Source organism: Pongo abelii, chromosome 11 (genome assembly GCF_028885655.2).
Source record: "Pongo abelii isolate AG06213 chromosome 11, NHGRI_mPonAbe1-v2.0_pri, whole genome shotgun sequence".
Taxonomy (NCBI): Eukaryota; Metazoa; Chordata; class Mammalia; order Primates; family Hominidae; genus Pongo; species Pongo abelii.
Window position 1 is genome coordinate 42820755 of NC_071996.2, and position 25962 is coordinate 42846716.

At 34.9% G+C, this 25962-nt stretch overlaps 1 protein-coding gene across 1 annotated transcript in view; it reads right to left on the reverse strand.

The window, feature by feature from the left end:
• Positions 1–25962, reverse strand: part of LRP1B (LDL receptor related protein 1B) — a 1899171-nt gene that overhangs the window by 217648 nt on the left and 1655561 nt on the right. Inside the window, exons 61-63 of the mRNA XM_024243817.3 lie at positions 10789–10977; positions 9776–9924; positions 3777–3870 (exon numbers count right to left, since the gene is read on the reverse strand). Coding sequence (XP_024099585.3) covers positions 3777–3870; positions 9776–9924; positions 10789–10977 — 432 coding nt within the window. The remainder of the gene's footprint in view (positions 1–3776; positions 3871–9775; positions 9925–10788; positions 10978–25962) is intronic.

Genomic DNA, 25962 nt, shown 5'->3' on the forward strand with positions numbered 1-25962 from the left:
TGACAAATGGAATCTAATTAAACTAAAGAGCTCCTGCACAGCAAAAGAAACTACCATCAGAGTGAACAGGCAACCTACAAAATGGGAGGAAATTTTTGCAACCTACTCATCTGACAAAGGGCTAATACCCAGAATCTACAATGAACTCTAACAAATTTACAAGAAAAAAACAAACAACCCCATCAAAAAGTGGGCGAAGGATATGAACAGACACTTCTCAAAAGAAGACATTTATGCAGCCAAAAAACACATGAAAAAATGCTCACCATCACTGGCCATCAGAGAAATGCAAATCAAAACCACAATGAGATACTATCTCACACCAGTCAGAATGGCAATCATTCAAAAGTCAGGAAACAACAGGTGCTGGAGAGGATGTGGAGAAATAGGAACACTTTTACACTGTGGGTGGGACTGTAAACTAGTTCAACCATTGTGGAAGTCAGTGTGGTGATTCCTCAGGGATCTAGAACTAGAAATTCCATTTGACCCAGCCATCCCATTACTGGGTATATACCCAAAGGACTATAAATCATGCTGCTATAAAGACACATGCATGCATATGTTTATTGCGGCTCTATTCACAATAGCAAAGACTTGGAACCAACCCAAATGTCCAACAATGATAGACTGGATTAAGAAAATGTGGCACATATACACCATGGAATACTATGCAGCCATAAAAAATGATGAGTTCATGTCCTTTGTAGGGACATGGATGAAATTGGAAATCATCATTCTCAGTAAACTATCCAAGAACAAAAAACCAAACACCACATATTCTCACTCATAGGTGGGAATTGAACAATGAGAACACACGGACACAGGAAGGGGAACACTCTGGGGACTGTTGTGGGGTGGGGGGAGGGGGGAGGGATAGCATTAGGAGATATACCTAATGCTAAGTGACGAATTAATGGGTGCAGCACACCAGCATGGCACATGTATACATATGTAACTACCCTGCACATTGTGCACATGTACCCTAAAACTTAAAGTATAATAATAATAAAAAATAAATAAAATAAAAAAGAAACCCCCCCCCAAAAAAAGAGACCATTGTGGGCTATTAGTTGACCTAATTTTAGTATTGTTGTGCTTAGGGGAAAAGGAGGCCCAAGGAGAGGGAGAGAGAGAGGGAACAGTGGGTTGATAGGCAGCCAGAACACACACGATATTTATCAATTAAGTTTGTTGTCTTTTATGGGTATGCCCTGTGGTGTTCCAAAACAATTACAAAAGTATTAATAATATCAAAGAATACTGATCATATCACCATAACAAATATAATAATAGTAATGAAAAAAATTGAACTAGCGTGAAAATTACCACATTGTGGCAGACAGACAGTGACCACATGCTGTTGAAAAATGTCACCAATAGACAAGATTGATGCAGCATTGCCATAAACCTTCCATTTGTGAAAAATACAATATCTGCAAAGCACAGTAAAGTACAGCACAATAAAATAAGTTATGCCTGTATATCCAAAGAAAATAAAATCATTATGTTGTAACACTATCTGCATTCACTTGTTCACTGCAGGTTTATCCACAGTAACCAATATATGAGATCAACCACAGCGTCCATCAATGGATGAATGAATAAAGAAAGTGTGGTATATATACACAAGAGAATAATATTCAATATTTTACAATAGGAAATCCTGTTATTTGTGACAGCATGGATGAACCTGGAGGACATTATTTTATGTCATACCAGCCAGGGAAAGAAAGACAAATACTACATGATCTCACTTATATGTAGACTCTAAGAAAGTCAAACTCATAGAGACAGATAATAAAATGATGGTTACCAGAGGCTGAGATTGGGGAGATTAGGAAGATGTTGTTCAAAAGACACAAAATTTCAGTTAGGTGGAAAAAATTACTTCAAGAGATCTATTGTACATCTTGCTATGGTTAAAAGCAATATATTGCACTCTTGAAAATTGCTAAGACAATAGATTTTAAATATTCTCATCACAAAAAAGCTAAGTATGTGAGGTAATGCATATGATAAATAGCTTAATTTTGCCATTCCATAATGTATACGTATATGATAACATCATGTTGTATACCTTAGATATATAGAAATTTACTTGTCAATTAAAAAAATTTAGATATTAGTATTTAACCAAAACAAGGATCATAGAGAAGCTCTTAGATAACACGTGTCTCTTAGACATCAGTGCCTCAAAAAGACACTAAAGTTATATTTGATGACCATATATTCTGAAAGGAGTTAAATGTGAAAAATTCCTAATACTAAATCTGTAGTTAATTTTTCACATCCATATGGCTCCAGGATGAAATTTCAGTCAAAATTACATACAGAGGTCAGGAGCTGCAGGTCATTATAGTGAAATTTTCTCAGAGAACAGTCAATCTAGACAAGAAAGATCATCTTCTTAATTAAAGGACTAAATTAACATATTCATTCTTGTTTATTTCTAAGAATTACAAATGTAAGTTGCATTTAATTTACTGTTATCATAGAAAATTTACTTTATTGTGGGGAAAGTAATAACTTTCTCTTAATAAGAATCTCAGTAAGGTCACCAGAATAATTTATTCTTCCTTTGATATTCCTTTTAACTTAATAGGTTTTTTTGAAAAGAATAATTCAGGCATAATAGTATACCTATCCCACAGAGATACTACCCTTTATATGTTATCTATCATAGTAAAAAACAAAGACTATATTTAAAAAATCAAAGAGCAGTGGATCTTTCAGAAACAAGATTATGTTAGAAATGCAATGACTTTTATAACATTTTTCCTTTTCATTGATTTGATTACTTACTGCTTTCAAACATATGCACTATGTGAAACAACTTCAGTATGTGAGAGACTTGGGCATGACCAGAGAGATGGAATACAGCCTATCTAAGTAAATATCTAGATACCCTAAATTTCAAAAAAGGTTTATAATAAGGTGGTAGCAAGCTCTACAGTAGAAGAAGATAGCCAGTTTTTTCTGTCTTTCTGCAGTACAAGCCTAATGATTTTGAACTCAATTGTAAAGGCCAAATCATGGCAACCATGTACTGGGATGTTGAGGGAATTATCATGATTGACTGCGAGCATCTTCAACCTGACAGTGAAGTATTGGAGTGGCCTATGGAGTGAAGTACAAAAGGCTATCAAGGAAAAGTCTGCTGATGTCCCATTACAACCAAAGTTACCAATGATTGCTGAAAAAGCAGCAGCTAACCACGCCAATTACAGTCAAATGTCAGACGTAATTGGTAGTATCTTTAGAGCAATTGCTAAGAACATATTAAATTACCTAATGGCAATCTAATGATTTATATTGGAAAAATCAGACTTTTTAAGAATTTTCAGGATTTCAATGCTGACAGTAAATTTAAGAAATTATGTTACTTAAAGACAAGATTTCGGTCATTGAGTGACATTCTGGAAACTTGCCCATTTTTACTTCTAAGTTGGTGACATATTAAGTCAAATTGATGCTGCTTATTACCCTACTGATCACTACATGAAGTAATGTCATTATTCCACAAGTAATCAAATTTGAGAAAGAAACAAAATCTAACACAAATGGCTGATGGCGCCATTCTAAATGTAACAGTTATCAGAGAGATAACCAAGATATTGCAACAATTTTTATTTTAAAGAATGGCACTTAAAATTTTTCTATTTCAATTTTGGAAAAGTGTCAGAAGGCAATACTTCAGATGTAGTTTCAATTTTCCAGGTCTGGGATATAAGGAACTCTAAATTCTAAATTTCAACATTTGCCAGTATACTCACGACAGTCATCAGGTTCATCAGATCCATCACCACAGTCATCCACGGTGTCACATTTCCACCAGAATGGAATACATTTGTCAGTTTTGCAACGAAACTTAAAAAAGAAAAAAAGAAAAAAATGTTGAAGAACCCAGTGCATATATAACGGATATTTTAAAATTTGGCAACACAGCCTAGTCTACTTTTTTGCTGCAAATGTGAACAATGGTGATTTTGGAGAATTCCACAATAGGAACTAAATACACAACAAGCCACAACATGATCTTCCAGGAGAGCATACTGTTCAGGAAAACCTCTTGAGATCACCTGCAAACACAGACAAGCTCTCACATTTACATGTTGTCTGCAGAGCTACTTGGTTTTTGTGGTTGGTTGGTTGGCTTGTTGGTTGAGATAGGGTCTCCCTCTGTCGAGGCTGGAAGGCAGTGATGTGATCTCAGCTCTCTAGAACCTCAACTTCTTGGGCTCAAGAGATTCTCTCACCTCAGCCTCTGGAGTAGCTGGGACTATAGGTACATGCCACCTTGCCCAGAAAATTTTTATATTTTTATATTTGTATAAAAATTTTTTAAATTTTTATATTTTTATATTTTTTATATTTTTATATTTTTTGTATACTTTTGTAAAACATGAAGTTTCACCATGTTGCCAAGGCTGATCTCAAACTCCTGGGCTCAAGTGATCCTCCCACCTAGGCCACCCAAAGTGCTGGATTACAGGCGTAAATAAATCACCGCACCAGCCCTAAAGGGCTACTTGTACCCTACAGCAGCAGAGATGAGTAGTTGCTACAGAGATCCTGTGGCCTGAAAAGCTGACAATATTTACTATCTGGCCCTTTACAGGAAAAATTTGGCAAACACTAAATAGGGCTAAAAGCTATCAGGAATATCAGGAAGAGATACCCAGTTGAACTAGTTTAGGTAATTTGAATTAATTTAATTTAATTGCATTTTATTCAGAATCTTGGGCAATTCAATTAACATCTCTCAGTCTGTGTTCTTTAGCCACCAAATGAGGATCTGAAGATAATCTGCAGTATCTTTTCCAGCTCTGTCATGCTGTGATTCCGTAAAGATTCCTGAACACTGAAAATACTGCCTTTAGCCATGATGAGTATGGGCCCCACATAAATTTTAAGAATATCTCTCTAAAGCAGTTGAGGCCAACACAGTTCTTTTCATTAGAATTCCTAATAAATACACATGATCTTTTAGGACAAAGAGAAATTCTGATAATTTTTTAAAAAGAGGTAAAAATAAGGCTCAATTTTTTTTTTGCTGACTTAAAAAAAAATGAATGCACAGAAAAAAACTCTTGTAGTAAAACTTGTTCTCCAGATTACCTAAAAAAACCTATTCACTAAAATATTTATTAATATGTTTTATTTGTTGTATTATCCTTTCCACTTGAAACAGCTAAACGAAAAGTCATGAGAAAGGTAATAATTCTATTATTTATAGAAACGGAAATTTTAACTCCTTCCTTTAAAAATTAACCATCAAGTGGCAAATTAACACCAGAGAAAGTAAGTAAGTTGTTATATGGCAATCTTTATTTACTTACAGGCTATTTAGCACACAAGTGACTTGATACTGGAGACAAACTACAGGAAGTTATTATTGCATATTACTTTTATGAGGAAGGTGATTTGAACCCAAAAGTAGCTGCTGAGACAGAGTAATTATTGTTCCTACTAACTTCATTATTGCCCAAATATAAACAGTGACCAAAAAGCTCAGTTAATTTATGTTTTAGTAATCTATTATCGTAAACTAATTATTTTCTCAGTACCATTCAGATAGAAGAAACTAAAGACAAAAATCTCACTTTCCATACAGAGCACATGCATCTAGAGTAGCTGCCACTAAAAAAATTCACTTGAAATTAGTTAAACCAAGCAGTACGTAACGTTTAGTCAATTTCTCCTGGTATATCAAATTATTTTCCTCGTCAATTTAGTAGAACTTCAATGAAAAGCATATATCACAATATTCATCTAGAATTGAAAACATTTCTAAATGTTAATTGAGAGGATTTTCTAAAAGTTATTAACTTCTTTTAGAAGTGTGTATGTTGTTATTCCCATATAAGTAGCTGACAGCAAGCTGGCATTTTTCTTAGCATGTTACATACAAGAAGGATGTGTAACAGAAAATTATAGCCTAAGTTTAATTATTGCTAATGAAAATAGATTAGCAATCTAAAGGCTTGTTCATTTAGAATACTGTTACTTCCTTCAAATAAGAGATTATTTGATGTTGGCTTTTGCTAAATTTGTCTGGATATGATGGAGTGGATTCATGATAGATTTACATCATTTAAAAAATATGAGTGTAAATTTTTTCTCCCAGTGGCAATACAAGAAGGAATAGAGCTCTGTGAATCCAATGGGAGATCTGACCGTTCAACTGATTTTTCCATATTTGCTTAGCTTGTACATGTCTGTTGTGTTTTTTTTTTTCATAAAATATAAGAGGGGAAAACTTACCTTTATAGATAGTGACTGTGTGGAGATATGAGGGAAAGCAGTTACCCTTAACATTAAATATTTCTGGTCATTACAATATATTAAAACACGTTAGTATGAGAACATCAGGTCCCCTGAGTATCCTCAACGTCTTCCCAATCGTGATTGGAAAAACATCTAAGTTGTATTTTTAAATTCACTAAATGAACCCGATTTAAATAAACATGAACTGTTGGAATTATATATGATATAATGATTTTGCTCTTCATTTGACTTTGATAATAACATTAAAGGGTTTTGAGTTAAGGGAGGCCTGGGTAAAATATCTTATTTTTCATGTTAATCAATATTTTATTCTCACAGGAAGATCTCTTCTATTTCATGTCTTAGCTTCATTTTTACATACTTAAATTCAGTAACTTAAAAAAGATTAATGCTAAATATAAATATAAAACAGTCCTCATCATAAATGTTCTATAAGACTAATATCACCATAAAATAAACTGTAGACTGTAATTATCACCCACAAGTAAAAGCTATAAAAAAACTACTAAATACGTGTCTACTAATATGAATACAAGGATAAAATGCAATCCCAATATGGTAAAGTTTAGTTGAAACAAGAAAAGTCCCTATTTTAAAGCTTAAGTAAAGCCATTATTCAGATGACTTTTTTCTAATTAAAATGATTTTCATTAAATATTTGAAATGACTAGTGTTATATGAATTGAACTTAATCTTAATTTTTACTAGATTCTCAGATTATGTTTTCAATCCTAATAGAATTCTTATTGATGTGATTTGCCTGTTTGTTTCTAAAATAATACTATTTGGGGAACATGTCATTTGTTGACAATAATTAGATGATAAATCAAAATCCCTAAGTAAGAACAAATTAAGAATGCAAAATTTTCATCGGGATGCTTACTAGCATGATTCTTAACTGCCTAGATTATTTGCTTCCTTTAAAGGTCTACCTCACTGAAAATCATGTTTCTACAAACTGATTTTTCTCCAAGAAGTATACAAGAGATAGATTTTCCTCTCATTAGATCAGAAAAGAATCAGAGGTAAAATGGCCTCATAAACGAGATGATTTACAGGGATGACCACTAACAGTTTGCATTACCTGTTCTTCATGAACTTTTTTTCTTTCTTTTTTTATTTGTTTTTATTTTTTGAGACAAGAGTTTCACTCTGTTGCCTAGGCTGGAGCGCAGTGTCATGATCTTGGCTCACTTCAGCCTCCGCCTCCTGGGTTCAAGCAATCTTCATGCCTCACCCTCCCGAGTAGCTGGGATTACAGGCCCTTGCCACCATGCCCAGCTAATTTTTAATATTTTTTAGTAGAGATGAGGTTTCACTATGTTGGCCAGGTGGCTCTCCAACTCCTGACCTCAAGTGATCCACCTGCCTCATCCTCCCAAAGTGCTGGGATTACAGGCGTGAGCTACCAGGCCTGGGCAATTAACTTTTTCCTTGAAGGTGAAACTAATGAAGTGATACCTCCTCTTTTTTTGTTGTTTTCAGAAGTATAGTTGAAAAGTATTGTCCATATTAGGATTTGTTTGCTCTGTCTTGCTATTGTTAAGTTTTTAAAAATTCATGATAGACTATTGGGGGTATTTAAAAAATATAAATATTTTAGTGTTGTCATCATGGAAACCAAATTGGGAAATAATTTATTAGATAAATAATACTTTCAGGGTGAGTTAGGTTTTCATTTATTCGACTAATCTAATTTGTTGGCATTGGATAAACAGTTACAGGTTTTCATATATAATATTTGAAAAGTGTTATCCCTTTGATGCCTGTAGTGAGGCTGATGTTTTATTCTCTGTGCCTTGCTATTTGAGATGTTCATCTGTGCTTCAAAGAATACTGTGATTTTGCTCTATTTTTAGTTGGCTATTAAGTCATCGCCACTGTAGTGACTCAGGCAGGCATCATCTCTACGAAGCCAGTGACAGCCTTAGTTTTGGGCCTCAACAGACTGATATATGTATGATCGTTCCAAAGCAAGGGACCAAAGATTATTTTAGAATAACCTGGATGGAGGTTACCTGAAAATTTGACTAAATAGCACCAATAGTGTTAATAATTCTATTTTAAAATATTAAAAAATGTGATTTCTCTCTTTAATTTTACCACTAGGAATAATTCAATTGCTAATTTTAATCTCTCATAGTAACTTACATTTCTAGCTCTTTAAAAATAATATTTTTTTTACGCAAATACTCAGGGACTTAGAATTAGAATAACACATTTTGTAATAAAAGCAGAGTCTATGGCTTGTGCTTTCAAAGAGCCATCAGAACCTCTTGAGGGCAACTCACACTAATTATATACATAACTTTTTTACATAAATTTCAGCTGCAGTATAGGGCAAGAGTAATAATCACAACACCTACTATGTACCAGGAACTTTTCCCATTTAATCTGTATATGGCATAGAAATATTATAATCCCATTTAAAAGATGAGAAAACCAAGGTACCAAGAAGTAACAAACTCAATTTAAAGCCGAGTGTGCGTTATGATCACAAAGGGTCTGGCTTCAGAGTCTATGCCCTTAACCTCTACACATTCTGACTCCCTGAAAAAGTCATAATTGTTGTTATTTATGCAGTTCTTTCATGTATGATACTCCTAAATCTAATCTGAAAGGCAAGCTGAGCTAAATTTAGCTTCTCCATTTTGAAGATAAAAACAATCTAAGAGAAATTCAGTCTCTTGCAATGAAATCATTGCTAGTAACTAGAAAATCAGTGAACTCAAACACAGAATTCTAAAAATACATTTAGTCATTTTAAAGACAAAGTATAGTTTGACAGTTTTATCTTAAATCCAACAAGATAGTGGCTCACATGTTACAAAGTACAGTTTTATAATGTCATATGACTATTGTCCAAAATTTGGAAGTAATAAAATCAAGTACAGTAGACAAGTTAACTCCTGGGATATCTTCAGCTGAGAATAATTAAGTTTTAAAGGAAAAGAGGTTTCAGAAGAAAATTATTTTGATCACATAACTTATTTTAATAAAAACAAAATCTAGAGACTTACTCTCTATTGAATTTATCTTTCCCAGATCACCTATTCTAAGAAATGGAGAGTGGGGACAGTGACATAGAGCAGATTATCCTGAGAGATTTCCTCCTCTGTTTAAACTCCACCTCACTTTACCTACCCAACTCCTTAATCACCTTGCCTTATTAAACTACATAAAATCTCCTCTGCTCTTGCTGTTATGCCCACTTAGGATATGAGTAATTATTTGTGTGGATCTGTGAAATAATTTTTTCTTTTCTCTCTCTCTCTCTTTTTTTTTTTTGTTTGTTTGTTTCCTTTTTGTCCTTTATTTATTCTTCCTAATAGCTAAGATCCCATTTTAATGAGATGTTATAGTGTTTTCCTTTATTCTGTGACCATCTCTACAATGTATGGAATGATCATTCAATGTCATGGTAAACAAAAGAACCGATGTTTCACCATATACTCTATAATAAGATTCCCAGACCTCCACTCACCTGGCTGGCTGTGCAGTTGGATAAGCAAGTCCTATTATCAGCTGCCAGATAGAAGTTAGTGGGACATGCACAAGTGTGGGTTTTTCCAGGGGCTAAAAGGCACAAATGACTGCAACCACCATTATTTATCATGCAGAGATGTTTGGAGACTACAGATAAGAAAGAAACAACAACAACAAAACAAGATAATCAAGACTAATAATATAACATGGGATTAGAGATAGGACTTTTAAGCTGCATAACTCGAATTGGAATAAATCTTTGTAATCAAGAACTCATCAAGACTATAAATATAATTTTACTTTGTCACAAATGCCACTCATTGTCCACTGACATTAATTTTACCATTCAATAATTTTAAAGGTGCATTTCTACAAAACAAAAATTTTAGTAGGAAAAAACTGTCCATGAGAAAAGTACACAAAGACTAGAAGCATTTTGGATGAAGACAAACATATGTTCAGAAATGCAAACATAAAATAAAACAATGAAACAATGATCTACAACTACTAGTGTAATGACTTCGCTTTATAGGCCAGATAGGTTTTTTTTTTTTAAGGAAAATAATCAAACCTTTATTTCACAAGGCCAGATGAAATTCCTATTAAACATATGCTGAAGAAAACTTGATAGAGTTGTCAGTTTTAAAACCCTAGAGCTACTTAAACATAATTCCTCCTACTCAGCATTCCAGAAACTAAGGATCCTCTATTTTGTAAACAAATTATTTCAAGAATATAGTCTTCACTTATCTGACCAAATGCATTATTATCATTTTAGCTTAATATGAGTTGAACAAATCCATAATTCTTTGTCCTATTATTGAGCTTCTAATCATATGCCTTAAGAGCAGTACTTCATATTGACTGAATTCTTCCATAAAGTGATGCTAAATAATTAAATCTAGTAATCTTCATCAAAAATAAAATTACATTTAACCTTGAAATAATAAAAAATGGAATGTTACTGAAAGATGTTAATGCATTTATGGAAATCATGGAAAGAATAATTACCATCAGGTTGTCTATAAGAATGATACACCTGGATATCTGTGATGGCATGCCATGAGTTAATCAGTGAGAGTCTGTCTGCTCCCGATGTTTTATGGGCACGGCTGAGTGACTTGGTTTTCCCATCAGTCCAGTAGATGTAGTCTTCAAACAATGTTAGTGCAATCACCCCTGGAATATCTTGATTAGGGACTGTAATAGGAGATGGTAAGATTAATGTTCAGTCTTGGAAGACTGCCAGTTAAAATATTCAATACTACATGGGCTGACAGATACAACTGCTACAGAACTTCGTGTGAATAATTGCTGTGACAACCTGTCAGGCCAGCAAAGTTCTTTATTACCGGTTAAGAGAATGCAGGATTGGGCACAGGAGCTAGCTTTGCTCAGATTTAGCTTGGTGCAACCACTGGAAAAAAAAAGAATGTGATTCTTTCACCATTAAAGCCTGCTTCACCAGAAACAAATACCATCCACCATTTTAAAATTCATAATTGATATATTTATGTGTGTGTGTGTGTGTGTGTGTATGTGTGTATATATATACACATATTTACATATATACATATATATCTCCTTCTGGTTGTTCTTAACTTAAATACCTAAATCTAAAGGTCATTGCCCTACTTTTTTCACATGTAAAATGATTAAATTATAGATCCTGGAAGAAATGTGTCTACTACCTGGAAATGAAGTGGCTGTGAAACTGCTGTAAACCTTTTCAGCCACTGAGATTTTATGAGCACTTTTACTTTCAAGGTGAGATGGGATGGGGTAGAGGGAAATAAGTGTGGCAGATAATAATGTATTATGCAAATTTAATAGTCATAAAACAGTTTAGTTGCAGATTAAAATTGTTTTATAATTATTCTTTCTGATGTTTAAATGTAAACAGTAGAGTGAGCATCACAAATGTGAATTATTCATTTGAGGGAATCCAGGGTCCTATCCAGTAAATAAGATATGGTAAATCTGTTCAGTGGTTTGGGTTTAAATAATTTTAAACAGTGATAGAGTTTTCTTTGTGCTTCTATTTTCTCAAGATTGACAAATAATAAATGGAGAAGATGAAAATTCCCTAACTTATAAAAACACACTATTTCTCTGTATTAATTTTGAGATGTACTTTCAGAAATTCTGACATGTTCATTAAGGAAAAAAGGTACTGTATTTCCAGTAATATTTACTTTTTTTTAAATTAGATTTTAATGACTGAAAATTAATGTTTGGCATATTCCTTATTCAGTAGTAACTGAAAAACTATCAAAATTTCAAATACAATTTACTGTTTATAGGAAGCTTTACAGTAGCTTTACAGTCCTATTTTTTAAATGCTGGGTAAATTTATATTATCAACTAAAGTAGATATTTTAAATTTTTTGATTTTTTATTTGTATTCTGATAGGCCAAATGTCATCAGATAATTCACTACAACTAAAAAACAATAGAAATAAAAGAAATAAAATTAGAAACCTGTCATATATTAAGTCACTGAATACTATTCATAATATAAAATCTAGCTAATAATTCATCTCAGAACAGATACTGTGCATATGAAGGATGTAAACATTTCAAAAATCCAGATTGGTACACTTTAGATGTTTTGAATTTTGATGTAAAAACCTAGATGTGCACACAACTTTAATTATCTATGTACTCTTGCAAACATAGATACCATTGCTAAAATAATAAGTGAAATTAGATGGAATGAAAAGGACACCTTACTATAATTAATTATGTGTGAGCTATTTATATAAACTATTCCCACCATTTTTCTTTGACTGTATAAATTCATACAAAAAAGATAAAATAAATGTGGCAAAATGTTAATAATTAATTGAATCTTGGTGATGGGTGATTATTATAAGAGCCTTTCACCTTATATGTAGATTTCAAGATTTTTAGAATAAAATAAAAATTTACAGGAAATGTTGAAAGCCTCAAAACATTTAATGTGAATCTCGTTAGATGCAAAGGTGATAGTTAAATCATTAAATATGGGCTCAAAAAGTTAATCATCATTTTTAATGACCTCAATGCATAAGAGATTCAGTTTACTTTTGTAAGAAAAATAAAGTTATTGTAAGAATCTGCCAACTGGCATTCCAAAAGTAAGTCTTTTTAATTATTCAGCAGTAACTACAGGTGATATTTATTAAGCACTTGGGTGCACTAGAACTAGGCCAGCGGGAGAGGCAATTTATATATTCTATTTTATTTAATACTCTCAAAAACTCTTTTGTGCAGTAGTAGTGATATGGTTTGGCTCCGTGTCTCCACCCAAACCTCATGTTGAATTGTAATCTCCAGTGTTGAGGGAGGGACCTGGTGGGAGGGTGATTGGATCATGGGGGCGGATTTCTCCCTTGCTATTCTCCTGCGAGTGAGTGAGTTCTCACAAGATCTGGTTGTTTAAAAGTGCGTAGCACCTCCCCCCTACACTCCCTCTCTCCTGCTGCCATGTGAAGACATGTTTGCTTCCTTTTTGCCCTTCTGCCATGATTGTAAGTTTTCTCAGGCTTCCCCAGCCATGTCTCCTGTACAGCCTATGGAACTGTGGGTCAATTAAAAATTTTTTTCTTTATAAATTACCTAGTCTCAGATAGTTCTTTAGGGCAGTGTAAGAATGGACTAATACAAGTAAAGTTCATTTTGCAGATGAGGAAACTAAGATGCAGAAAATTTAAGTAACTTGGCAAAAGAGAGGTAGAAAAAAACTAGTAAATAAAAGTACTGGTAGTTGAATCTTAGCTCTCTCCGGAGTGTGCTCTCTGGCCATGTGATACCCTTCCACCATGGGATGACACCAGACGCCAGTGCCATGTTCTTCAATTTTCCAGCCTCCAGAACCATGAGCCAACTAAACTTATTTTCTTTGTAAATTAACAAATCTGTAGTATTTTCTCGTAGCAACAAAAACCAGACTAAGACAGGAAGTACATGGAGCTAATAAAAAATAAACATGAAATGTGAAGGTATGAGAGAAACGTTTAACAAACAAACCCTTAACTAATGCTGAGGTGTCGTTAGGTTTAGGGGAAAAGTAGTCAATGTTGCCTAAAAATGATGATGACTATCATTTTTAAGAGAAAAGTTATATGACCAGTTGTCTATATAAAACTGCATTTGCTTAATTAACAGAGAAATGTGAAGAGTACATTTAATAAATCTTTCATTTACAGGTATTCAGTAGACACACAAAAAAGAATAAACAGAGCTGCTGTGTGGGCTGTAGTTTCACAGGTACTGACTATATATCTAAAGCCTATTTAAAAGCTGCTTACTATAGTTACGTCTCTATTCACTGTAACAGCATTATGTATTGTACTGTTTCCAGAATTCCACTCAAGCACTAGGTTCCTAATTTTTATTTCATAGACTATATCTTTCAGAAGAAAAGCGTTGATATTTGGCAAAAATAAATAAATCAAAGAAATACTCCTTTTGGGAGATTTTCCCTTTGAGTCGAGTTGGATGCTATCCTGCTAAAGCTCAATGTAATTATGACAAATAGAAAAGGTGGCCATTGCTTGAACCCGGGAGGCAGAGGTTGCGGTGAGCCAAGATCACACCACTGCACTCCAGCCTGGGTGACAGAGCAAGAGTCTGACTCAAAAAAGAAAAAAAAAAGAAAGAAAAAGAAAAGGTGGCCATCCAGAACATGGTTTTGGCTTAACTGTTGCCTCAAAGCTTGATATACTCTATTACAATACTCTTGATTATTCATTTTTTTAGTTAGCATTTATCATGCTAAATTAGTATATTTCTGAGTAATATTATTCTAAATTTGTTTTTCTGACTAATCTAGTTTAAATACTTAAGAAACGAATGCCCCAGTTACACAGTTCTCAGCTTTTGTTGAGTTAAAATCTCATAGTTAATGTTATGGGAGGATACAGCATTAGGATATTGGTAGCTTTGACAGGGCTTTCTGCACTGAGTTGGTATGTCAATAGACATTTCACTAGTAATACTCTCTTATTTTCCGTTCTATATCTCCCCAGATTTACTTTAAGAATCTAAATGTTATCTTAAAATATTACTTTATGCTCAGCAATCACTGTAATTTATTATTTAAAAATGACTATAGGCCAGGCGTGGTGGCTGACACCTGTAATCCCAGCATTTTGGGAGGCCAAGGCAAGCTGATCACCTGAGGTCAGGAGTTCGAAACCAGCCTGATCAACATGGTGAAACCCCGTCTCTACTAAAAATACCAAAATAGCTGGGCGTGGCGGTGGGCGCCTGTAATCCCAACTACTCGGGAAACTGAGGCAGGAGAATCCCTTGAACCTGGGAGGCGGAGTTTGCAGTGAGCCGTGATCGTGCCATTGCACTCCAGCCTGGGTGACAGAGCAAGACTCTGTCTCAAAAAAAAAAAAAAAAAAGGTTATAAAGTCTTTATTCATATTTTCAAAAGTAAAAAATAAGATACAGAATGCAATCACCAAATTCTGTTATTACTTTTATGAAGGAATCAAGATTACAGAGTAACATGAGCTCAGAACTGATTTATTTGAGTTATAAAGAGTTTATATATTGATTTGAAGGAAATATCTAAACAATCAGTGATCCATTAAGGTCAACTTATCCCTCACTGTATGACTATGTTTGGAAAGGTAATCCCCTAAAATTTTAGAGTTTATAAATATATCAAATCAAACATTAAATCCTACTATCTTTTTCTTTTTAATATATTTTAAGACACTCTCATTTTTTAAAAGAATTCTTGCTGCCATTATCCCAAGTAAAGGCTCATATCCCCTCACACCAGGAATACTGCAAAATTATTCTAACTTGTCACCTTATTTTTAATCCCTTCCAATCTCTTTTATATTAGTCAGAATTGCTGCAGAAAATAGAAAACATATCTTTAAATAATAGTTGAAGAGAGTTTAATAAAGAATTATTTATAAAGATGGACATGCAAAGGTACAAATAATGCATTGCTTTTTACTAGGTCTGTTACCAGAAGCTAGTGAAAAATGCAGCTGAGGGGAATAAAGCCATCCAACAAGAGCAGTGGTCTTTAGTAGATAGGCTCAGCCACTGCTAAATCATTGTAGTTGAGCGTAGATGGAAAGGGGATGAATAAATATTCTGACTTCTTTTTCTGTCTACTATCTAATGTCCTTGCAATGCAATTCATGGAGGAAATCCAACTTGATGTGGGAAGGTAAAAGAGCCTGGGTGAGGTAGTCCACATAAGTCAGGTTTCTGGCACAGGAAGAGGGCAAAGAGGCAAAGCCAGGATAACTAGAACTACCACTAACTAATATTCCTCATATTTTTTTCATCTAACATGTATCTTCCTAAATCAAAAACCATCCATGACACCCATTCGCTGGGTAATATGGTGCAGAGTATCTAGCTTGACTAAAACACCATCTGTCTTCAGAAGAGAGAACCAAGTATGCTCATTGATCCCCTCTTTTGAGAGACCCTGACACTAATAATTTCCCCTGATATTTTTCCAGAAGAATAAGAGCACAATGAGATGTGTAGAGAAGATAGGACATGACTTAAAGTAGCATAGTGTGAAAAACAAAAAGAAAGTGATGAGAAAGAAAAACAATTAGCACTGAAAAAATGGGGTGAGATTAAACAAAGGCTATGAAAAACTGTAGTCTGGTAAACAGATGATAATATTAGATGGCGGTAGAAAGTGATTTAACGTGACAAAGAAAGTGGAAGATTCATGACAGTGGCCAGTGGGAGGGTGGGTGGATAATGGTTTCTAGCTGATGAAGAGTGACAAAGAGTGGGTGGGTGGGAAAATGACCCAGGTAGACTAATCTTCAGGGAAGGATCATGGAGCCAGAGCTTTAGTTAAAAACACCTGGGAAAAAAAGATCATGCTTTACATAACCTTAGGGCCAAGGAATTTTAGTCTTTGCTAACAATTATGTATGTCTCCTTTGGTGTTACTGTGCAAACCATTTAAAAAAAATTATTTCCTGAAACCTACAACGAGCAGCTCTGAAGTGTTTTGTTCCATTTTTGCCTCTGTGAACATTTTGCCTGCTTACTCTTTAATGCAATCCTACTTGATAGTAACAAACAGTATCACAAATAAAACTTAGGCACCAAGGTCCAAAATCAATTTTTCAAAACAAATAAAAGCTTTAAGAAATGACAGGAACACGAAGGATGGCCAACATTTCCAACTGTTATGATAGAATATTGAAAGTTTATTTTTCCAATATTAAATATCATAGTGCATCAATGAGACTTTGCTGGGATGGAAAGTAGCTTTTCCTTTTAGTATATGTCACAGTGCAGGAAGATCAGAGCTGACAGTGCCTGAAAGTAGATTATATGCTAACTTTTGAATAGTGATATTGATCAAATGTCCAAAATAAACTTGTGCCTCTCCTTAGTATAGTAGTTTATACTGGGACACTTAAATAAGTGTAAATACGTAATGTCAAAGCATAGAAATTAATACTGTGGCCAGGAGTGGTGGCTCACGCCTGTAATCCCAGCATTTTGGGAGGCTGAGGTAGGCGGATCACCTGAGGTCAGGAGTTCAAGACCAGCCTGGCCAATATGGTGAATCGCCATCTCTACTAAAAATACAAAAATTAGCCGGGCGTGGTGTTGCATGCCTGTAGTCCCAGCTACTCAGGAGGCTGGGGCAGAAGAATCGCTTGAATCCGGGAGACAGAGGTTGCAGTGAGGCAAGATTGTGCCACTGCACTTCAGCCTCGGCGACAGAGCAAGACTTTGTCTCAAAAAATAATAATAATAATAATAAATAAAATAAAAAAAGAAATTCATACTGTATTTAGAAATCTTTTTCAGATTTAAGCCATTATTAGAGCTGAAGGCATCCATGGCCCATTATTTTCTAGTATTTCTTGCCTCTACATTCTCATTTCAAATAATATGTACTCTCCATATAGATTAGGAATATTAGATTTAACATCATTTAATCCCATCCTTTCTCTTACCTATTTTTAAATTGCTTATAACAGAAGGTCAAATATAGCCATTTCAATATTTACCATCCAAAGAGTATTCCTGTTAATGAATGTGAAGTTTTATAAAGCAGACTGTTTAAACTGTAGTACACTTGTTTTGAAAACAAGACTGACTAAAAATACATTAGTAGGATGATGACAATTCTCTCTAACCTGTGAAGTAAACAAAGCAACATTGCTTCATGCACTTGGTAAAGTATATTCCTTTTGCTTTGAAACTTTCTGGGCCATTCTGCTGGTGATAAATCCTTCACAATACACAGAAATGTGATAGTCTGAGCCTGACTATAAGTACTTACTATAAGAAGTATTATATTCAACTCACATATACATAGGAATGTCTTTGTTAGAGAGTCTTAATAAAAACTGAAGTCTTTGAAAAGCATTTGCCTCTGGGACACATATCAAGTATAGTTATTTACATGAGTTTAGTATCTGGTCTTCTCATATTCCTGCAATTATAAATATATTTCTAAAATAAAAATGTAGAAGAGTGTAACATATTACAAGCATTTTCAAATGTGTTTGCATTAGACCATTCTGGCATTTCTACAAATAAATACCTGAGACTGGGTAATTTATAAAGAAAAGAGGCTTAATTGGCTCATGGTTCTTCAAGGTTTACAAGAAGAATAGTGCTGGCATCATCTGTTAGGCCTCTAGGGAGGCGTCAAGAAACTTATAATCATGACAGAGGAAGAAGGGGGACCAGACACATCACATGGCAAAACAGGAGCAAGATGCAGGTAGGGAGGTGCCACACACCTTTAAATGACCACTATCATGAAGACAGCACAAGCCATAAGGGATCTGCCCCATGACCCACCACCTCCCACCAGACCCCATCTCTAGCACTGCGGATTATGATTCAACAAGATATTTGGACAGGAAAAAATATCCAAACTGTATCAGTGTTCTAGGTAGTCCCAGCAAAAAGGAAGAGTAAGTGAGAGAATTGATAGAACAGTCCTCCTCTGTCCTAGATTCAACCTCAGCCAGATTCCTGTTAAGAAATGTTAGAGAATCACTGAATAAATAGAAGCCCTATACTATGAATAAGAACATTGTACAATAGTCTAGCAAAGCAGCATGCCTGAATTAGGAAGTAACTGGACCTGAAGTAAACCTACTGATCCCTAATCTACTTATTCTTTTCGCATACTCCACCCCTTGTATTTGGAATAGATGAGGTTGTTGAAAATGACTGAAAACTCAAATGAGGGTAATACTTAAAATGTCCCTATTTTTACAAGCATGTGGAACACATGACATTTGCAAAAAAAGAAAAAGAAAAAAACTCCCTAAACATATATGCAAATTTAATGTATTCAAGGTTCAAGGGACAAAACTGAAAGACATGATTGACACTGAAATTCTAAGACATTTTAGAAATGGCAGTTAATTTCAATTTATTTTACTGGTTTGGAAACATTTCTATAGTAACTGAATTGTATTTTGCTCTCTTCCATTAACTTTTATTGTATTGTAAACAGCAGCACATCAACACCGTTGGCATAAAATAGCCTGTGAAATCTACTGTTTGTAATGGACTGTGAATGATAGAATTTTTTTTTCAAAAGTACTAAAATGCAATATCTTACCAAGAAAGAAACACTCTAGAATATTATAAATTAGTGGAGGTCGGGGGGTGGGAAGTATTATTTCAATTTCCTCCTTTTTTTTTTTTTTTTGGTGGGCTACAGTGGATATCTAAATTTTCTAAAAATCCAAATGCAAGAGCTATTGGGTTTCGGAATATGTGAACACAAAATATTCTATTTGTCTCTTTCAGTGTTTTTATTTTTGTCTTCAGAACAAACTCTTAAAACATATTTCATGCGATTTCACCAGTAACATGCTGACATCTAGATTCCTTTTTCCAAGATTAATTAGACTAACACTGCATGGGTTATGATTTAGATTTTTAAATCCAAACACAGAACTGCCCCCTCACAACACAAACTGGATTCCCAGAGCAATAAACAAACAATAGAGTTAGACTACAATATTGACACTTTAATATGAGGCTCTTCAGGTCTAGGGGTATAGAAACAGTTATCCTTTAAATGACGAGCTGTAGTGAACATAATTGCTAGAAATTTTAAACAATTTTGCTCACAAAATATAAAAGAGTTCAGTGGTAAACTATAGTTCAGAATCATACCCAACTACTACTGTTCAGAGAATATTAACAGTTAGAGTATAATTTTTTCCAATACGCTGGATAAAATATGTACATAACCAACTGACTTAACACAAGGTTAAATCATTTTTTGATACACTGAAGAGTATCCTGAAAAAACAATTTATTGGAACAAATAAACTTAAAAACTCAAGGTCAAACATAACTTTTTCTTAGTTTGCCCTTTTGTTATTACTGTTCACACAGTATTTTCAGCCTTTTCTTTTCCAAAATACTACCTACCTGCCTAAAATATCTGAAGTTTAATGGCACAAGCAACCAAAATTGAAAAAAACTAAATCTGAATTTATTTACTTTGATACAAGTGGTCAAAAATAAATTTCATTCAAAATAGAATTTTCTAATATTTACCTTTCTTTTCATTAAATGGAAAATGAAATCTCTAAGCTAAGGTATATATGCAATGTTATTTCTTATTTTTCTCAGGAGATATTTTTAACTTATGTTAATAGACAATCCATTGAGAGAAGGCTATACTTTTTGCAATGCATAAAATCAATAAAAAATCTCAAATTTATAACAAATTTTTTCTTATATGCAGGGAATGTAGTTTCTTTAACATAGCAAACTCTAATATGCAACTATCCCACTAAATCATGGTGCTATGTTCTTAATGTTGGTGTCTCCCCAAAATTCATATGTTGACACCTAATATCTCATATAACAGTATTAGGCCTGGTGCAGTGGCTCATGCCTGTAATCCCAGCACTTTGGGAGACCAATGCGGGTGGAGCACTTGAGGTCAGGAGTTCAAAACCAGTCTGGCCAACATGGTGAAACCCCATCTCTAGTAAAAATTAAAAAAAAAAAAAAAAAAAAATTCGCTGGGCCTGGTGGCAGGTGCCCGTTAATCCCAGCTACTTGGGAGGCTGAGCCAGGAGAATTGCTTGAACCCGGGAGGCAGAGGCTGCAGTGAGTCGAGATCCGGCCACTGCACTCCTGCCTGGGGGACAGAGGGAGACTCCATCTCAAAAAAAAAAAAAAAAAAAAAAAAAAGAAGTCTTAAAAGGTGGAGGTGGAGGCTTTGAGAAGTGATTGTCATGAGAGTTCTACCCTCATGAGTGAACTGACACAGAAATTGGTTGAATTGTGTTTGCATCCTAGTGTTTTGTGGAAAGCAGAACTTAACAGCAATAAAATAGTATATCTCCCAGAAGAAATCTCTAAGTGTTAAAGGAGGTACTTGGCTTTGTTGCACTGCTTATAGTAAAATTCAAGAAGAGAAAGGAATTGCAAATGGAATTTATAACCAAAATGAAAGCAGAAAAAGATTTGGAAAATCGTCAGCCTGGCCATCTTGTAAAGAAATGAACAAGCATTTGAGAGAGAGAATATCAAGGGTGTGGCCAAGGGATCATTTGATCAAGAGATTACTATAGATGGGTGGAAGCCAGGTGCTATTTATCAAGACAATGTAAGAATGACCTCAAAAGCATTTTGGAGGTCTTCAAGGCTACCCCATCCATCACAGGCTCAGAATGCCAGAGGCTCGGAAGCAGAACAATTTCAAGGCTCTTCTCCCCATCTTTCCGTGTGGTGCTCTTTAGCCAGCCCAGCTGTGGTGCAAGCAGGCCCTCATGCAACTCAGGCTGTCCCTTTGGAAGTCAAATATAGTAAGTCTTGGTGAGGTTCACCTACTGCAATTTCCACCAGGATGCAGAGTGCACATGCAGCAAGGGCCTGGCTACCTTGATCTAAATTTCAAAAAATGTCACAGAGAGCCTTGGGGTTGGGGTAGATAACTGCCACAGGGGTGGGGCCACAGTAGAGAGCTCCTATTATTAGGGCAATGCATAATGGAGCCATGGGGTTGGGCCACTGCAGTGTCCCTTATAGGGCAATGCCAAGCAGAGCTGTGGGGGTGGAGTCACCTGGAAACTTCAGACTGCTAGAGCCACCAGCTTGCAACTTCAGCCTGGGAGAGCCACAGGCATGAGATTCCAACCTATGAGAGGTGGAAAATGGGCTACACCCAGAAAAATTATGGAGGCAGGCCCCCCTGGAACTTTTGGGGCCCAATCGCCACACCAGTGTGTCCAGAAGGCAAAATTTGGAGGAGTTTATTCGAGAATATTAATGCTTTCTCTACAGCTTTCCTCTTCTTCTGAGCTCTCACCAGATATGCTCTGAAGAAAAGATTATCTTGGAGCCTTAAGATTTAATGTTTTCCGTTTTGGTTTTGGTGTTTGGTCAGGATCTATTACCTCTTTCTTCTTTCTCCCTTTTGGAATGGAAATGTTTATCCTATGCCCAGTGCACCATTGTATTTTGGAAGCAGATAACATGTTTGATTTTATAGGTTCACAGCAGAACAATAAATCATATCTTAAGTTTCACTCATATCTGATTTAGATAAGATATAGAGACGACTATAGACTTTTGAGTTAGTGTTGGAACAAGTTAAGAATTTGGGGGCTATCGAGATCACATAAGTGTATTTTGCACATAAGAAGGACATGAATATTGGGGGCCCAGGGATAGAATGCTATGGTCTGAATGTTGACGTCCCTCCGAAATTCATATATTGGAACCTAATACCCAGTGTGACAGTACTAAGAGGTGGGCCTTTGGGAAGTGATTAAGCCATGAGGACTCTATCCTCGTAAATGGGAATGGTGCCCTTATAAAAGAAACTCAAAGGAGCTCACTAGACCCTTCTACCATGAGAGGACACAGCGAATGGTGCCCTTATAAAAGAAACTCAAAGGAGCTCACTAGACCCTTCTGCCGTGGAAGGACACAGCAACAAGGAACCATCTATGAAGCAGACAGTGAGCCCTTTACTAGACACTGATTCTACTGGCACTTTGATTGATCATGGACTTCCCAGCCTCCAGAAATGTATGCAAAAAATTATCCAGCCAATAGTATTCTGTTAAAGCATCCCAGACAGACTAAGACACAGGGTATACATTTTAAAGCAACATCATTGCTCTTTTCATTTTGACAAAGACACAAAAAATATTTGGATTTACCGAGATACATGCTTTCTTTTATAGTAATTATATTCTAGTGGCTTTGTTTTTTTGTTTTTTCCTCATATATTATGCAATTTACCTGTCCAATATTTAAATCAATCTGAAAGATTTCAGGTATGGATTCAACTTTATTTGTGTAAGTGTACACTTATGCTATAACTATTAATATTAGAGGCTCTAACAAGCAGGTTTCAATCTTCAATTGTCTGTTCAAAAACAAGGGTGCTGTGTGAAAACTGGAAAGAAAGCAGGCCCTGGAATTAGGTAGATCTCAGTTCAAATTTTGATTCTCCTGATTACCAGCTCTGTGACTTTGGACAGGTTACTTAATCTCTTTGAACATATTCCGTTGCTGGCAAATGGCTTTAATCGCACTTATTACATATATAGGTTGGTAGAATAATTACAAGAGCACATATTGCATCAAGCACAGTCCCTTGAAATCAGTAGGCTTCTAATAAAAGACTTAGTTCATAAGAGGATGATCCCTGTTGTTGGAATCCCATTAGCAGGCTAAGAAAATGTCTGTTGAAAGACAAAATAAATACTATGTGTAAAATGTATAGTACAAGGTAATGCTCAAGAGTATAGGTTTTCTCCTCCATCATTAATTTGATTAGTTTACAAAGTGTTCAACTTTAAAATATGTTAATAATCTTTATGATAACACTCAGGACTGGGGATTGTTTTGGCAGTTTGATATTTTCATCAAGATTGAAAGAGAAAGCATTTCATTATTACAGATTTCCAAACTCCCTCTCTTAGGCTTAAATTAAGGAAGACTCATTTGAGATTAAAACGTAGAGATTTGGCATAGATTCTGAAAGTGTTGATTGATCCATGTAACTGGAGGCTTAAAATTTTAGTTCTGGACTTCCCTTTCGTGTCGTATTTTTCAACACCCTTATTTCTACAAATGAGGCAACTGAGGTCCAGGGAATTTAACTACACTGTTCAGGGTGAATAAGCTAGTTAGCAGTAGATCCCATCCCAACCTGACCCAGATCCTTAAGGTTCCCAGACTTCTTTGAAGATCTTAAAGGTTTGCTTTCTCCAGTTTGAGGAGATCCTTTCACTGAAAGATCAGTACTCCAGCAGAGGCGTATTACTTCTTATCTAAAATCAAAGCCTAAAATTCTCCTAGGAGGGTTTCAGTTTGAGAGTTGTAAAGAATCAAACCCAAATATATGGATCTACAAGAATAATATTTTTATTCACATATTAGGATCAGTCTGTTTTGTATAACAATGTATTTAAAAACTGAATATTTCTACCTGGAGAACACCCTCAAATCGCCAAGTCTCTCACTGGACCTATTCCATGTCTCGAGAGAGTAGGAGGAAAGAGTGTCACTTATTTGCGAACTTTATTCTAGTTAAATTATCAGATTTTCTGAAATGCCTTTTAGGGAAGGACATAGTATAGAATGTTTAATCACGTCTTTAGAATAGCACTTTTGCTGTTAAAATTAACGCATCTCCCGCCAAAATAGAGCATTGTAACACAGAGATTCTGAATATTTAAATTAGGCTTAGTTTGGCACTATTCATTCTTTTTAAAAATGTGCAAATATATGCAAAACTAATAAGTCATCAAATATTGGAATTATTTTCCCCTAGCTAATTCAATAATAATATAAATCATTTACTTAATTTTTATAATGCCACTACCAGTATTTCTAAGCTTACATATATCTCCAGTTTGATCCGCTACATAACTATTGAATCTAACACTGTATCTCCATTCCCACAGCTACAATCACTTCAAACATTTTCTCCTAAAATATTTTAACAGTCTCTAAATTGGTTGCCCTTCCAGGGTCTTTCATTTCACATGCTGTTGTCAAATCTAATAACAGCACTCCATCAACTAAACACCATCAATAGCTCCCTGTGACCTAAGGATAAATTCCAAATTACTTAGCATACAAGGCTTGTGACAATCTGGCCCCAATTTGCCCTTGTTCATCTAGTGTCATTATCTCCTTCTTATATGACTTCCAGTCATAGCCAAATTGAGTAAACCCCATGCTATTTCAAGACTCTATTACATCTTTGCACATGCTGTTCCCTCTGTGTGAAGAATCCTTCTTACACTTTCCCTCTATGGGGAGCTTTTACTAAATCTCTCAAACTGCTCAAAGATCTTCCCACTTTAGCAGTCTTCAGTACTCCTGCCTGCATTTTTGGAATATTTTGCACATACTTCTTACCCACAATCTAATTTATGTCTTTACCTGCATATTTGTTTTGCCAATTGAGTTATTCTCTGAAGGTAGAGACTCATTCATCTTTACAACACCAGGGGCCTAGCATAGTGCATGGCACAGAAAGACAGGTCAGTAAATATTGAATGAATGAATGAATAAATGAATGATGGGCATAGTTAAAAGGAAGAAATCAGAGCAATTAATAAAATAAACTAATGAAGATGTAATTTAAAATATACTATCTAACGTATTCAGTAGCATGTCTTTTACTGTATCATTATATTATTAATATTACATCATATGTTACTATAGTGAATAACAGTAGAGTGATACAGAGAGATAAAGATTAGGGAGAGGTTCATGTGACTAAGATTGCATCTAAATTTTCCTAAGCTAGCAAATTGACTGATGTATTTTGGAATTTTTTGTTCAGGTTTTTAATATGGTGTGTGGATTTGGTAGGAGGGTGAATTAGGGTAGATCAGGCAGCAAAGAAAGAGGAATGGAAGCTCTCAAACAAATTGTAAGGCACATGCACCTTGGAGACAATCTGAACTTTTGTTTAAGTCACAGAATTTTTAGAAACCTCAGATATTCTTGGTCTAGACAAATAATAATAAAATAATGCTTCATTTATAAAATTACTCTGTGGTGTAAACTGGAATATTTTTGGGGAAAAAATACCCAACTTTTTAAACCATAAAGTCCAAGGGCTAACTTTTCTAAAATTTGGCTTATGAGAAAGGGCTGTTGTTCTGAAAAGTCTCATACATTTTTTTTATTCTCAAATTACTTTGTCATGAC